The following is a 16,199-nucleotide window of genomic DNA, read 5'->3' on the forward strand; positions in this document are numbered from 1 at the left end:
TTCTTGTAACTTAATCCATGTCGACCTCGGTCACTCGGTGGTTTTAAAAAACCCAATGTCCAGTGAAATTTAATCAGATAATCAACAATGAGGTTATGCAGACCTTAACCTGTTTCAAATCAAAGTCACGTTTAGAAATAAATTTTCGCGCGTGTTAACATTTTTTGTAAATAAGTTTTAATGTTTTTGACAAACTTTTATTAATTCCTGAAACGGAACACTAATTTTGAATAAAAGATAACCTTGTTCGGCACGAGTTTTGCATACATGTCATCGGAACTTGAGTTTGACTTGCGATATCGTAAGGATTGAATGGTCAAATTGATTGCATAGTTGCGAGTTTTATTTCTCTTTGATGATAATTTTCTCACACGACCAAATTGGACCGACAAAACCAACACACATCCACCACGACTGCCAGCGAGCAACTGGTACCCGCAGAGTGAGACCCGAGTGAAGACTCCCGGTGTCTGCCAAATGTCGCGCACTCAGAAATGTATATGGGTCATGTTGTGAAAATAGTGACACAGCACACGAGCAGGAAGCGGATGCACTCCCAGTCGCCGGGCCAAACTTGGTCTAGGGTGACCCTACCACGGGCAAATAGTGCATTGGTATTTGGACAAAGTCTTACTCATTTCCGTGAGTGCGCACATCGTTTGTTGGTTAGGCAGCACGAGCAAGAGGGTAAGGAGCAACAACTTCGTGTAACGAGCCTCACTTTGTGACTATAAATAAACATCGCTGAGCGAGACTTCTTGATTGCTACTTCTAAACAATGCAAGGTAGTGGCAGTTATTTTTAAACAAATAATAGGAATTGAATCATGAGAAACGCACAAGCACGAGTCAGAAAAGAACGCCTTGTTTCTAAAGCACAGTTCTTTATGTAAAACCCAACACGCGTGACTATAACCTCTCAAGCAGCAAGCTGAAAAGCCTACCGTAAAGGATAGTAGTTAAATATCCCTGTTATGAAGTGACTTCTATTCTTGAGCCCATAAAAACTTCCATTTTGTAGGTGATAGAACATAAAAAATCGATGTTCTACCAAAAAATAAACAAGGAATACATACGAAACACCGAATAATTTGAACACTATTTTAATGAAGAAGTTAAACCTCTACATAAATTCGAATAAGCTTCGAATACCATCAGATCATGGGTTACAAACTAATTAAGACTCCATCTTTCACACCGCAGAAAGAAGACAACGGTTTTCGCGTGCGCAAGCAACTAAACACATTAATTGTAAGCGAGGAACTGCGTAGACGATAATGCCAGACGTACAATAAAAAATTGCAGCAATAACGACATGAATTACGAAAAAAATTATTCGTAGGTATAGCATTGGCACTCGAACACTGAGGTCAGCAAATCGAGTACCAAGGTTCTCTTTAACAATTCCTGTCGATGTTCCGACGGATAGGTGCAAAAAGAAAAAAATAAACTGCATTCCAGGACTGACGTGAAGTGAGAACTACACGGTGCAGTCATCGCCTTGAAATGTTAGCATCATAGAGTATGACCAAAGCAAAAGCAAGTATCTAAGATGCCTTAGTTATCCATGAAAAACCCGGGATCTAACTACAGTAAGTGTCGGAAACATTCATTTACTTTCATATTCTACTTTCATGTTTTAAAATAATTACACTGGAGAACAAAACTAATATTCAAAATACTCATAATACATTGTATAACTAATAGCTGCAGCAACGGTACAACCTAAAGGAATCATCAGGTCGTCGTAGTAAGGTAGTTCAATGGGACTCGCCAGGACAGCCTAAACAGCTGCAAGCGTTAGAAAAATTCATTTATATTCACATTTACAAATACTTGTTCATCTGACCAAGATTGAATTTAATTAGCTGCTAAACACAAGCAAGTTGCAGCCGAAAGTAAATACCTCAAGGGGGAGAAAAAATAGAAGAAGTATAGCATTACGACTACGCAAATGGTAGCAAATTAATTGGAAGGTTTCGTTATGACTCGTTAAAATCATCAGACATGAGGATCGTAGAGAAGTATGCAGATTTGCTGCTTCAATAAAAATTGTTGAACTAAACTGATAGCTTTGCATGATATAAAAGAAACTTTGATAAGTGGACAGCATAAGAAATATTACACCTTCTTAGACGGTACCTAATTTACAACCTTTAGCCTTGCAATGCTCAATGTACAGCTTTTTATTTCTCCACTCAGTTGTATCTTATAGGTAAGAACACCCTTAACAAGGTAACTAGGAAGTAATATACAAGTATTACATCAATTTCGAAGGGTTTACAGGGTATCAAACAAATAAACAATGGAAATTATAACCTCTAATTTAGAGGTTATGCGTAATTGACGACTAAACTAAGGTTTGACTATCAACATTGCACATTATCAATCACCTCTCACTAGTCCAACGAGATTTAACTATACTTTTAGTTCTGTATCATAACATAATAAATTCTGCATCATACTTACCGCGCCAGACTTCCACACCACCTGGTCTGGCAGCCTCGCTCATATTTGGTTCAGAAGGAACAACAGTAAAGTTCATTTTGAAGACTTGAACAGTAGCGAGTAATCTTACTCATAGGATGGGGACTCTCCCATTACAAAATTCGTCGCCTCAAACTATATAATTGAAACTTTTATTGTTCAATCTTTTAGGAATTACATAGCATTGTACGTATACAGAAGAAGTTCATTCTTTTCAATTGAACTTGTTCAATTTTTGTATCAATCAATATTAAAATTTGATAGAAATTTTTATTCAAAATTTATACAGAAGACACTTCAGAAAAAATTCAAGTTAAAAAAATGAAGAAAGAAAAGAAAAAATACAACTCAGTACTCACTGCAGTGAGTGACAGAGAGCGCATTTTCTTGTCGACGAACACGTGGAGTCACGGACGGCCGGACAGACAGACGGACATGGCGAGCACAATAGTGCATTTTTCCATCAACGAGAAAATGCGCTAAAAAATAATTCAGAAGATAATATTCAACGAAGTCGTCATCTTGAAAACACAACCGACCGAAATGAAAAGGCGATTCCTATACTCAGATCTTTTGCTAGTTACGCTCAGGTACAGCGATTATCCTTAGGCTGATCGTAAGATTATCCTTAAGACGGCCCAGTTGAGCGACCTCTTCCACTCCTACGCAAGCCCAGCTCCCTCTTCCAGCTGGTAAATCTCATCGATTATCCTTCGGCTGATCGTAAGATTATCCTTAAGATGGCCCAGTTGAGCGACGTCGTCCACTCGTATGCTAGGCCCAGTCTCATCGATTATCTTTAGCCATGGCATGGAAGGCCCAATTAAGGGAAGTTTTCCAGGTGTTCTTCATGGCTTCGCCAAACTCCTTCCTGAAATGCTGCAGAGCGTCCTCGTCACTGAGACTCAGCTGCAGTCTGTCGTTGATGTAGGCGAGGTCTCGCTCGTCTTGTAGCTCCTGCAGCCCTGTGCTGATCATCATAGCAAATAGCGATATGATAAACGTTCCATACTCCCTCAGAATCATATAAGCTTCTTCGCAGTTCTTCTTGAACTTTTCAAACTCGCCAGACTGCTTAGGACTTCCAGTGCTTGTGCTGCCTTTGGTGATCACATAAATGAAGTCGTGGGTTAGCACAAAGGGCTGATGCTCTCTCTTGAAGCCAAACTTCTCTTTGAAGTGTCCCAGAATGTGGCCGAAATCTATGTGGAAAAGTTGTCCATTCTCCATGATCATGATGTTGTCTGAGTGACGGTCAGCAATGCCCAGGACGTAAGTGGCAACGCAGTATCCAGCGCACGACATCGTGAACTCCGACACCGCTTTGTTCAGAAGAGCCTCTGTCGTGTTCTTCTCTTTCAGCCACTCTGATGAAAGCAAGACGAACAAAAACTAATAGCTAGAATTCAACAATGATGCTTCTCAAAGTTGGTTTGCCCAGTTCTAGGATGAGCACGTGAATATCCGTAAAAAATCATTTAAGGTACGAACAATTGGAACTTATAGCGAAACTTGCGATGTACGAGCAAGCTCTGTACGAGCAAGCTCTGTACGAGCAAGCTCTGTATTTACCCTTAAAGAAGCAAGCTCTGTATTTCAGCAGAGAATGTTCATTAAAGTCCGGTATTTCCCAAATAGTACTTTAACCTTCATAGATTAAAATAACGCACTCGCCGTGAAGAGAACCCTTCCTACACGAGCAGCCATACATTCAGCTCCTTCCTCGTGATTGTTTCACCATCATATACATAATAATAGCACAAATAGCACTAACCGAGAAGAGAACCCTTCCTGAACGGGCAGTAATAGACATTCAATGTATGTCCGAATGCCTATCACATTCAGTAATAGGCATTCAGGCATGCATTCCAGCCCCACTCTCGTAATTGTTTTACCATCATATACATAATTATAGCACAAGTAACACTAACCGAGCAGAGAACCCTTCCTGAAGGGGCAGGTCGCTGCCAGCATGCCCTTGTCGCGCTGGATGTTCGCGATGGTCGTCGCTTGCCTCACGCCCTCAATGAGACCCTCCACATTAGCCGTCGACATGCAGCGGTACGGATTCATCCTGGAAGAAAACACGTAAATTTTTACCTCCGTAACAGATATTATTTATTTCCATTAACATCCGTAACCGAGCCATGACGAAATTAGCCACGGGCCCACGGCTTCATCCTGGGCGAAAAAAACCGTGATTTCTTTACCGTCAACCGTGTTCGTTTTTGTAAATATTGTTTGTTCTCGTCTGATAGGTTAAGCAACCCTCTTATTAAAAACGAAAATCTCTTATTCATAATGGTATTCCACTTAACATTAAAGTTAAACCTCTATTGGCAAAGTAGACTGTTATCGGAAGATAGGTTCACTTAATTTTTGATTCACAAACTAGGTTAAGCTCACTTGAAGTCGAGGCCGCGCTTCTTCCAAAGTTTGTCCATGATTCGGATGGTCTGGAGCGTGAGCATGTCTTGCCTGAGATCGTCACCGTACTTGTAAAGCAACGACACGTCGTCGCCTTCCTCGTTCTCAAACACCAGCCACAGCGGCGCCATCTTTGATTCCATGCTTCGGCAACTTTCGGCTCTGAATTATTAAGTCAAAGTCTTAACAATTGACGAAGTCCGTAGATAATAGCAAAGATAGTAGGAAAACCAACCGGCAACGATCTAAATGGAAACATACAATAGAACTTTTAAGACCTCCTTTGAGACGGCACAGGTTTTGCGTGGCAATAAAAATAGAATCAGGTCCTTGACAACTAATCTTGACTAATCATTTGAAGCTCATTTGCTAAGGTACAGAACAAATACAAAGAAATCATGCCTTTGACAACTAATCAAGACCTGAAGCGGGGTGCTCACTTTATAAGGCACAGGTTCTGCGTAGAGTCGAGCAGGTTACGGAAGTTGGAGAAGGCGAGTCTCATTTCGTCGTTGCGAATGAGCTCCTGCAGCGCTTCGCGGGACTTGCCACTCTTCTGCTTCATGACGTGTGCACGAATATCTGTACGTAAAAAGCAAGCAGAGTTATTTACCATTCATACGCACTGGAGATGTGTGCGCTAAAACCATGCACAGTTATTATCATAAAACTGGTAATGCAATGCAAATCCATCACAAATTGTTTCCACATGAGATCTTTACATAAAAACAATGGATACTTATTATAAAACTGGTTATACGATGTAATTACACCACAATTTGTGTGCAAACAGATAACTGAAAGTAAATATTACTTAGTTTAGTCGAAATGTACTTTAGAATACATGGAAGTAAAATAACAGGCTCGCATCAGGCCCTTAAATTATGGTGAAATTATTACTCATTATTATGAGTCATAATTATCATATTACGCTCAGACAACTCAGAAATTATGACAACTGGTGAAATTATGACTCAGATTGATGATCAGTATCGATTGAAGCAAACAAAGCATGATAATGTTCAATTAACCGAGACAAAAAGCAGTCGCTTCAATAAAAATCCTGCAATTTAAAATTCAGTAATTTTATCAACTAAATTCACAAAGCCATAGAGAATAACATTGGCTCATAGCAGCATTGTCTGCAAAAGACAAAAGAACAAGCACTGACCCATAATCAACTCAGCCCTAACAAGACAGAAGACAACAAAAGGCCTTGTAAAAACAGAAACGACAATACAGGCCTATCATAACTGTAGTAATAATTATAACAATAATAATAATAGCAATGCTCATAATAATAAGAAGTCTGTTTCACACACCCCTAAACTTGGTGAGCGCCTCGAGCTGCTTTGACAGGATCTTCATGTGCTCCTGGGCACCTTTGCAGTACGCCTCCAGGATCAGTCCGAACCTGATGGATACGGAAGGCACGTGCATCTCAGACCTGCACAAATACGAGCTATTACGTACATTATAGTAGGGAGAATTAGGAATATAGTACAAAGTTAGGAAGCGGGAATTGGGGAGAGTACAAAGTGAGGGAGCGGGAATTGGGTATAGTACGAAGTGAGGGAACGGGAGTTGGGTATAGTACAAAGTGAGGGAGCGAGAATTAGGAATCGTACGAAGTTATGGAGCGGGAATTGAGTACTAAGTACCAAATAAAGTGCCAGGTAGTGGTGAAAATAACGCGCATACAAACGTGGTTTAATATCAAGATACATTTTTTTATTGACTGGAAAATGTGTGGACGAGGTGGAAAGATCATTCGGACCATTATTCTCACACAAGAATTTACAGGCTGCAAAGCTTGTCTCTACATGAAACCATTAACAACCAAAAGGATCTCTTTAACTCTCATATATGGGTACTGAATTCACGTATTGTCCAACCCGTATTTTACACAGATATTCTCTAAAACTGACCGTAGTGCAAGCAAAATTTTAGTTTTCAGTCGTCAGTGTCTTGATATTTACTGTTAAACGTTACTAGTCGATCTTTAGCGATTCCCTTGGTTTGTCTAATTTCTGTAATTTCAGATCGGTTCCTCTGTGCATAAAAAAGCACTAGATGCACAGTAAGATTTCGAACACATATTTTGCAGCGCGTTTTGACAAAATCAATTGTTGTGCGGGCAGGAGATCTAGTCTAGCAGTATCTGCAGGTATTGTAATGACGGCGGTGAATTGAGACCGCGACGGTGCGACGAGGGGCTATGATGGCGACGAGGGATTGACCTGAGATGCCAGAAGAGGAAGTGGCCGATCTTAGTGTTGTTGAGGGCGCGGCGCAGGAGGAACTCTGCCAGGGTGCAGTTCAGGTGATTCTCGTGCTTAAGCGCCTGTGTCAGCTGCAGCAGGTACAGCAACAGGTCCTCGTCGCTGCAATGAATACAATATTACTTTCCTGTCAGTCTTTATGCACTATTGTAGTTAGTTTGTTTTATTTTCAATTTAATGTGAGAAATTATACTATTTCACGAACTATTATAATTAGTCAATTTGTTAGTTTATGTCATTTTAATTTAAAGTGAAAAATTATACTATTTCACGAACTATAATAGTTAGTCAATTTGTTGGTTTGCTTTATTTTAATTTACTGTGAAAAATTATACTATTTCACGAACTATTATAGTTAGTTGGTTTATTTTAATTNTTTTTAATTTACTGTGAAAAATTCTACTATAAGAGAATAAATTCAAAGTTTATAAATATTATAGTTAGTTTCTTTTATTTTTAATTTACTATGAAAAATTCTACTACAAGAGAATAAATTCAGAGTTTATAAATATTATGCTTCGTTTGCTTTATTTTTAATTTACCATGAAAATTTTCTACTATAAGAGAATAAATTCAAAGTTTATAAATATTATGCTTAGTTTGCTTTATTTTTAATTTACCATGAAAAATTCTACTATAAGATAATACATTCAGAGTTTAAAAACTATGCAGTTGAGGGGTTGTTCGGAACGTTTCCTAGGCACGGTCACCTGAACTTAGCGATGCACTCAACCGCGTAGTCGCGCACGACAGGCTCGGCGTAGTTGTAGTCCAGCAGCTCGAGGGCGTAGCGTGGCTCCATCATGGGCCACTTGTCCAGCAGTTCTGTCACTTGCGACACCTGCCACCATAAATTTATTTGTTACCACTGAGAAGAATCATTTTTAGCGCATTTTCTCCTTTATGGAAAAAATGCACTATTGTGCTCGCCGTGTCCGTCTGTCCGTCCGTGACCTCAAGTTTTCGTCGACGAGAAAATGCGCTCTCTGTCACTCACTGCAGTGAGTACTGAGTTATATTTTTTTCCCCAGTCACCATAGGTGTTGCAGTCACGTCTGAACTGTTGTACACATCATGCTAATTAAGTTTGTTTTGATCACGGCTTATGGATTGATTCATAACATTAATAGCTGGCGATGCAATGCAGAATACGTTTTTGATGCTATTGTAATATTTTTTCCCCAATCAATATTATATTCCTTCATAAATTATCAAATTATTAATCACAACCTGAATTCTGGAGTTCCAGTCAACACAGTCCAGTAGTCTGGGAAGGATATTAGTTCATANTAGCGAGGGAACGTCAGCGTTATGGCCGTGGCAGCTTCGTGATCAGGGTTGCTTACCACCGTACCTGCACGCCATTAAATTACATAAAAAAAAAACATATGAGAAGTTACATTCAAGTAAATGAACGTTAACGGGTGAACGTCAACGTTATGACAGTAGAAGCATTGTGGCCAGAGTTTCGTACGAGGATACCATCCATCAAAATCAACAATCAACGAGGATACCATCAAAATCAACAATCAACGAGGATACCATCAAAATCAACAACCAACTCCTTCCGCTTGAGCACAACCCAAAAATATTTGGCGGCTGCTAAAACCTCAAAACGCAGAAACATAATGAAATACCTCTTAGGCACTTCCTACGGACAAGATAAAGAAACCCCAATACAAACATACAAAGCCATCGGATGCCCAATAATCAAGTACACCAGCTCAATTGGTTTCCTGTCACTTCTTCCACCAACATCACCTGCCTTCGAACAGTTCAAAACTCAGATCCGAGAACAATAACCGGTTGCTACGATACAACCGCGGAACAACATTCCCACTCCGAATATCAAATGGTCACCGTCAGGCAACAGCAATGCTCAATACACACTCCTCTCCGCCCAATACCTTTTGCAATTCCGCAACCCACAACAAGCTAGCCATCAAATCACATGACCGGACCACAAACCCCACAACAAAAGAAATACTCTTTACACTAAATACATCAATGCTCCTTCATCATAATAAAAAAATACATCAAACTTCAAACTCCTCCATCAAAATACATCAAACTCCACTTCAACGCTGCCCGAGCTGCTATACTCTCGTACCACGCACCGATCCTGCATGCTCAACGGCTGGCCTCTTACACTACCAACAATTGAAAGTCTGGACAATCACTTTCAAGATCTGCTGGCACAAATTCGCTCTGGTCACTGCATACTTCTGAACAGTTACAAGAGCAGAAACAACAACAACATCAGCAACTTGTGCAGCTACTGTCATCTTTCACCAAACCATTGACGCCGGGATCGGGCGCGGGGTAACAAATAACAACAGTACCCTCAAGCGACTAAATTAAATTCAAGGAAAACCCGTTAATGTTAAAGCAAATTTATGGCCTTGGCAGCCTCGCGGCGTGAAAAATCAGTCGAAATAAACATAAATAAAAAATAAACAGCGAACAAAATTCGCCTGACGAATGAAAAAGTACGCTCACCAAGAGGTTTAGGCAAGTCCATGCTGTGTTGCGCCGGCCAACAGTAGAGAGTCATGGCCCCTCTTCTCAAGCCTCTTCGGTAATCAAACACGGAAATGTTGACCCATGCCACGCCTCTAGGTTCCTCTTTCCTCTTCTGTGTTTGCTGGTGCTGCAGGGGCGACGGCTCTTCTAAGATAGCGAGACAGAGACGAGCGCTTCGGGGCAAGTCGCATACGGCGATGTCGAATGTTAAGGAACTATCGATGTTCACATCGTCATTCTTAACCTGCCGAGGATCCGTTTGTTGCTTCCCACAGAGAGCCAGAGATCCGTGATACAGACCTCCAACCACACGCACCGCAGTGGTACCTTGACCTATCAAGTTCAGTTTAGAGATGCTACCCAACTCAACTCTGAAATCTTCGCTCACTGTCCACGAAGACACGACGTTAAGGCTTTTCTTTTTGCTAAGGGTCATGTTGGAGAAGGATTTACGGACGCCGTCACTCGTCGCATCTGGTCCTTTGATTTCCATGTACTGATTTTCGTTTTCACTAACGTCTATCTGATCTCTTTCAACGACAATGAGCCGCAAAGCATGCTGCTCTCGCGTCGCCAAGTGATCTTGGACGTTTATGTACCGGAACAAGGGCACTTCTTCCACCAGATATTCTTCCCTCCCGAGAGTTTTGAAAATGTACTTAGATTTATCAAAAATACCAGACGGTTGCCGAGTGAGCTCAATTGTATTGAATTTACTCAAGGCTAACTCCATCAAACCGTTGGGTAGAATATCGGGCTCGACGCGAACAGTAAAAGTCGATCCAACCTGGCGCACCTCGAACGAAAATGCTACGGACACATAAATGTGTTTTTGGTTCGCTTCGATTAGCTTCTTTTCGAGGTAAGATGGCATCGTATGGGAGGGATCAATGCTGCATGGATATTTATATTGGACTCTTTTCTTCCATGGCCAACTTGCCCTCTCCTTAACAACTTCGTCACAGAGGTCTTTCGCTTTCCATCGAAACTCATTAACTTCGGGATTTTTCAGAGCTGCGAAGTCAGCAAGATTCTTGTCGATAAGTTTTCCTATTTCATGGTTTAGAATTTTTTCAGCTTCATTGCCTTTCCTTTCAATAACCTTCAAAAAGGTGAGGAAGGGAGCGACCTCTTTCAAAGTGATCTCTTCGTCGAGAAGTTCGACGATATCGGCAGGGGCATTAGGGAGCTTCGACGTACTGCGTTTAGCAGGAGTCGCGAAGTGATAGTTGTTCATGTCGTGTAGGAGACCATAAAGCGGATACTCACGTGCTTTCTCCCACAGATCAGACTTTATTTCGGCCAGTGAGGCGGAGTTACTAACCCTGAGGATTATGAGCACGCCGTTGGGCATGATAAAGTGCATTTCAGTCGAGATGTCGGATGCATTAAATAATAGGCCCCGAAAGTCCTCCATTTCCGCGTATACAGGAAGCTGTGTGGAGGTGGGGAGTGGGGCAGAGATGTACGGATGAGTAAGTAGGGTGGCCATTTCGTGAGACTGAGAATTCGATAATGAATACGAAGAAGAAAATGAGGGGCGTGGGGAGCTGGGTTTAGGGCTCAAAGAGGATGGCAAAGGCGAGGCATCGTAGTTGGAAGAGCCTGAAGAAGAGGCTCCTAATAGCAAGGGCTCCTCGCTAATGCTGGGCGACAAGAAGCCACTTGTTCGACGAGGAGAAGACGACGGCGAGAAAAGCGTGTGTGTCGAGAATGAGAAGCTGGAACGAGGAGCCGTGGGCGGCGGAGAAGAACAATCTGCAACAAAACACGAAACAATCAATAAATATGAGAAAATAAGAGACAAAATAAATTGTTAGTAATTCGATCGAAATATTCAATCCATGTTCACATGAAAAAATTGTCATCAAAATACGATAAGAAACTGATTTTTAATAATTAAAACGTCCGAATTTGCAGTGGTAGACAATGAACAAAACTCATACTGTCAAAATTGTACACAGAACTTGTGCCAACCCTAACAAAATTTAGAGTCGCCCCAGCTTCTGGTAACCCAAATCAGAAGCTGCTGCGTCTGTAAATTTTCACAGGGAAGAAATAGTCCCTAGCGTCATAAGCTCATTTGTGACCCACCATTCATACTGATGGCCCGACCCGTTTTTCTATTGCGAGGTTCGGTGTTGTAAGTGCAGTTTATTGTAGGTATTTTGTGGTGAGCCTCTAAAGTGTTACGTCGCGGTCTGGGGGGCATCATCCCCTCTACCTTCTCCCCGTTGGTGGGGAGAGTACGATGGCAGCCTTCAGGCAGGCTTTTGCGGTGACGTGTTGGCATGATGCCGTCACAACGTAACCAGCATGTGATCAAATATGAAGTATGCGAGCTATTTTATAATTTAATTAATTTTTAATGGCGACACTAGTTTCATGAACTATTAAATTCAGCGTTAAATTTCGACACCAGTATCATGGAATATTAAAAATTCAGCGTTCAATTTCGACACCAGTTTCATGAACTATCAAATCCAGCGTTCAATTGCGACATCAGTTTAATGAACTATCAAATAACGCAATCGATTTTTGACGTCTATAACAATAAGTAACGATATATGAACTGGACTTAGCGCCGTTAAAATATTATCGTATACTACAGGTAATGGAAGATAATATCGGTCTGCCAGACTTGTTACAGTATGAAATAAAGGTACATTTTATGTAATGATAAGCAAGGTCATGGCGACTTCGTTATCATGCATAGATATCGCACACACAGGGGTGATATAACTTAAAAGTTTTCCCGTCAATGAGGTAACTTTATCACCTACTTCCCACGCTTTGAATTAACGAAATCTACCGTTGACTTAACACGTAATTGAACTATTATCTCTTCTCCGTTCAGGCCGGTTTACTCTGAAAATTCAGGTTACAAATCAATTCGAAATCATTTAATTAATACGACGTGGTTAGCCGTTTTACTTTCTTCATGAAAGATATAAAGCATAAACAATTCACTGCGTGGGAAAATACGTTGTTAAATGCTAATACTTATTGGATAAATGAAATAACCATAAGATGAGGCCATCATTGACGCTCCTTCACATTTGATCAGTGCTAACGCTAAAGTTTTATCAAGTTAACACACGAAGGTCGTGTACATAAAAGTTCACACTAGTGCATCACACATAGCATTTTTATGCAGTCGATTACTCCAGCCACAGAACTACATATGTTTTCATTCAAAAACTATAACGTAATTTCTGTTCACGAGTCTTAAAATTCAAGTTCATGGAACAAGTCAGAGTGACAATCAAGGAGCACCTAGCACCCTGACATGACCACAGCCACTGGGGGATTTTTTGAACAGAGAGGATATGTATAGAGATAAGGAGCCGCACAAGATAACACGCATAAATACAAAGTACAACGTTACGTCTCCATAAACAAAGACATAAGCGTTGTGACAGGAAACCAACCGCTATCTCTGATTACGCCACTTAGCAATGAGTGCTTATCATTAGAATACTACATTTAATTTATGATTGAAGATGTTGTTCAATGTAAGTAAAAGTTGAACACATGATTGATTCAACCAGTTGCACTATCTTTCTCTATTCATTGAACCATGTATGAAAAATATAATTCAGGTATCATTATTGAGTAAAGATAGCATCTGACTTTGAAAATATTATCAGAAAATTTAGATGTCATTATTGAGTAAAAATGGCTTCTGACACTGAAAATATTGTCAAACAACTCAGATGTTATTATTGAGTAAAGATATGGTAGCATCTGACATTGAAAATATTAACAGAAAACTGTACTCCCTCTGAATTACGCCTATTAAAGGCTACATAAACAAGTGACCATAATAATTGACATATTGAAATATTTGACTCATTTTCATTATTACCAACTATATCTTACCAGTTTTTCCACAGTTAAACACTTTCATTGTGACTCCTAAAGTGGTACATATAAAAAATATAAGTGCACATACTGCAAAATGGCCTACATCAGTGGGTCCCAAAATGGGTGGTACTGTCCCCCTGGGGGAGGTGGAAAGATCTGGGGGGGGCAGCAAGGTTCAAATTGCAGCATACCAAATATAAAAAAATATAACTTAGTACTCACTGCAGTGAGTGACAGAGCACGCATTTTCTCTTAGACGAAAATGTGAAGTCATAGATGAACAGACAGACGGACATGGCGAGCACAATAGTGCATTTTTCCATAAATGAGAAAATGCACTAAAAAGAGTTGTTTCCATATATCTGTGGGAAAGCACTAGGAATTCACTGGGGAGCCAAGGGGGCGCCAGCTGGCTAAAGTTTGGGAACCACTGGTCTACATCATAAACAAATTGCTTTGAATGGAAAATTTAAGAAACAAAATGGTGATATTTGATGGCTATGCAGAATACTAATTCACAAATTTTCTTACAAAAAATACATTAGAAACAAAGTAACTAATTGAATAGCAAGTAAAGCAAGTACCAAGGACAGAAAAAGGTGATCATAACTAACAAGATCTATTACAGTGAATCTGATAAATAAACTGTAATCAATGTTAACAATTATTTTATAATTCTACAGTGAATTTTTAAACATGTATGTACATATCTACAAACTTCCTTTGGTGCCTGTAAGACAGGATGCAGCAGCGTAACCCGTTTGCTGGGCAGTGTTAGCCCAGCTAACGTGTTGAGGAGAGGAGTGACAGAGAAGCCAAGGCTTTATACCTATTTGTAATATTTTCTCCATACACAGAGAGAAGTAAATAAAACATCTATCATGTTCATGCAGGTGATGCAGCATGAAAATTTGGGACAGATAATATATGAACAAATACACTTGGCAGAGTGGATCAGAACTTTCAGAAGACTAGTGATTAGATCTACAATGAATAATGCAGCTGTCATTTTTAATGAATATTTGACTCAGCTAATTTAACATTGAATATATGAACCACCATTCCTAGAATAATACACAGATTGTAATGCCAAAAATTGACTACTAAACATTTTTATTATATGAAATTCAACAACTCATTCAAATAAAAATGCTCTTACTATATTTCTAATATTATTAATATTTTGCAGTAGGCAAGTAAATTTTTAATATCCAGCTTCCCATGAAAACATTCAACATGATAAATTAGTATTTTTTAAAAACTCCTATTAATAATAAACAGGAAATGGTTAAGCTTCAGCATAATCTGTAAGAGAGTTTTTTTATTACATAAATGGACTCACGACAGATAAAAGTTTTTTTAGCACTGCCTACCACCTGATAGCAGTCAGTGTCAGGGTGTTGTTGCCTTGGAACATGAAAGTTAATGGACAATAAATAATTAAAAAATTATATTAACAATACCGTATAACATCATGTCAACCTAGTACCGTAACTAATATTAGCCTAATTAGGCAGAAGCCACCTGTGAATGAGACAAAAATGCCTTTGATTTCAGAAACTTTTACATTTTCTCAGGGCTTTTTCCATATATCTTCATTAAAAACAAGAAAAAAATATTTTCTCTTTTGGTTAATATTTTTGGTTTCTTGGTTAAATAAATTACCTTAGTTTTATGTAAAAATGTACCAAGTCGGCAAGTGACATGACACTGAGTGACTGAGAACCAGCTTATGGTCAATGTTCTCAGATAGTGAGTGAGATACACGTTAAATTTACACAGAAACTAGAGAGATGATCTCTGTAATGAATTTTCTTGTCGCAATAATTTATCTTCATTAAATGGGATAATTAATAACTTGCGGTCTTTGCAATTGCAAAGCAAAAAAGATTAATATTTTACTGTATTTGGTTATCATATTGTTTTGCTACAACATTTGCTTCATAGTTTTGTTAAGTCTTACACTTACAGTCTTGGTGGTTTGGTGCTGTTATAGGTAAATACAGTTACCTAGTTATTACATTACTTATATACTTATCAGCACTTTTTCAACTATCTATAAGTAACAGCCTAACAATATGGTATGCAACAGGTATGGAAAAACTTCCTATACCAACAAATCAATAATCATTAACCAATCATATAAGAAATTAGATGTTTCCAACTTCCAAGCCTTGAATTACCTAGCCACTTCAGCAATTCAATTGGAACTTTGGAAGGCTGGATTTTCCCCGATTTGAAAAAAATGAAAACTAAACTACTAACTAGATTAGGGACTTGACTTTCTAATGAAGCTCAGAAAGAGTACAAAAGTTTACACCTTCGCACACTGCATTAATTTTACTCACACAACTGACACAAGGCGCTAACGCTAACGGCTGATCTCACACGATTTTTTTAATAAGTAACAGGAATTATTAGATTTAGATGTGTAATTATAATACAAAATTTATTCTAAACTCACCAATATATACGCGAATTTCAAATCAACATGTAATAGTTAGGATCATTCATAGGTTAATTAGGAATCTGTATCCAACTTTTAATCACATCTTGTTGAATGCTCTGCCACATCAATCGCATGCACAAATACTCGGAGATTCACACCTACGCA

At 39.3% G+C, this 16,199-nt stretch overlaps 1 protein-coding gene across 1 annotated transcript; it reads right to left on the minus strand.

The window, feature by feature from the left end:
• Window positions 1-2,931: 2,931 nt before the first annotated feature.
• Window positions 2,932-12,540, minus strand: LOC108668577 (phosphatidylinositol 4,5-bisphosphate 3-kinase catalytic subunit delta isoform). Its single transcript, XM_047880673.1, has 10 exons — window positions 11,813-12,540; window positions 9,695-11,476; window positions 8,426-8,549; window positions 7,906-8,046; window positions 7,154-7,297; window positions 6,236-6,360; window positions 5,354-5,495; window positions 4,893-5,075; window positions 4,418-4,560; window positions 2,932-3,853 (listed from the first exon to the last, which is right to left on the minus strand). The coding sequence occupies exons 1-10, from the start codon at window positions 12,009-12,011 to the stop codon at window positions 3,273-3,275; spliced, it is 3,564 nt and encodes a 1,187-aa protein (XP_047736629.1). The 5' UTR covers window positions 12,012-12,540; the 3' UTR covers window positions 2,932-3,272.
• Window positions 12,541-16,199: the final 3,659 nt, after the last annotated feature.

This window comes from Hyalella azteca, unplaced genomic scaffold, assembly GCF_000764305.2.
Source record: "Hyalella azteca isolate HAZT.00-mixed unplaced genomic scaffold, Hazt_2.0.2 contig672, whole genome shotgun sequence".
NCBI lineage: Eukaryota > Metazoa > Arthropoda > Malacostraca > Amphipoda > Hyalellidae > Hyalella > Hyalella azteca.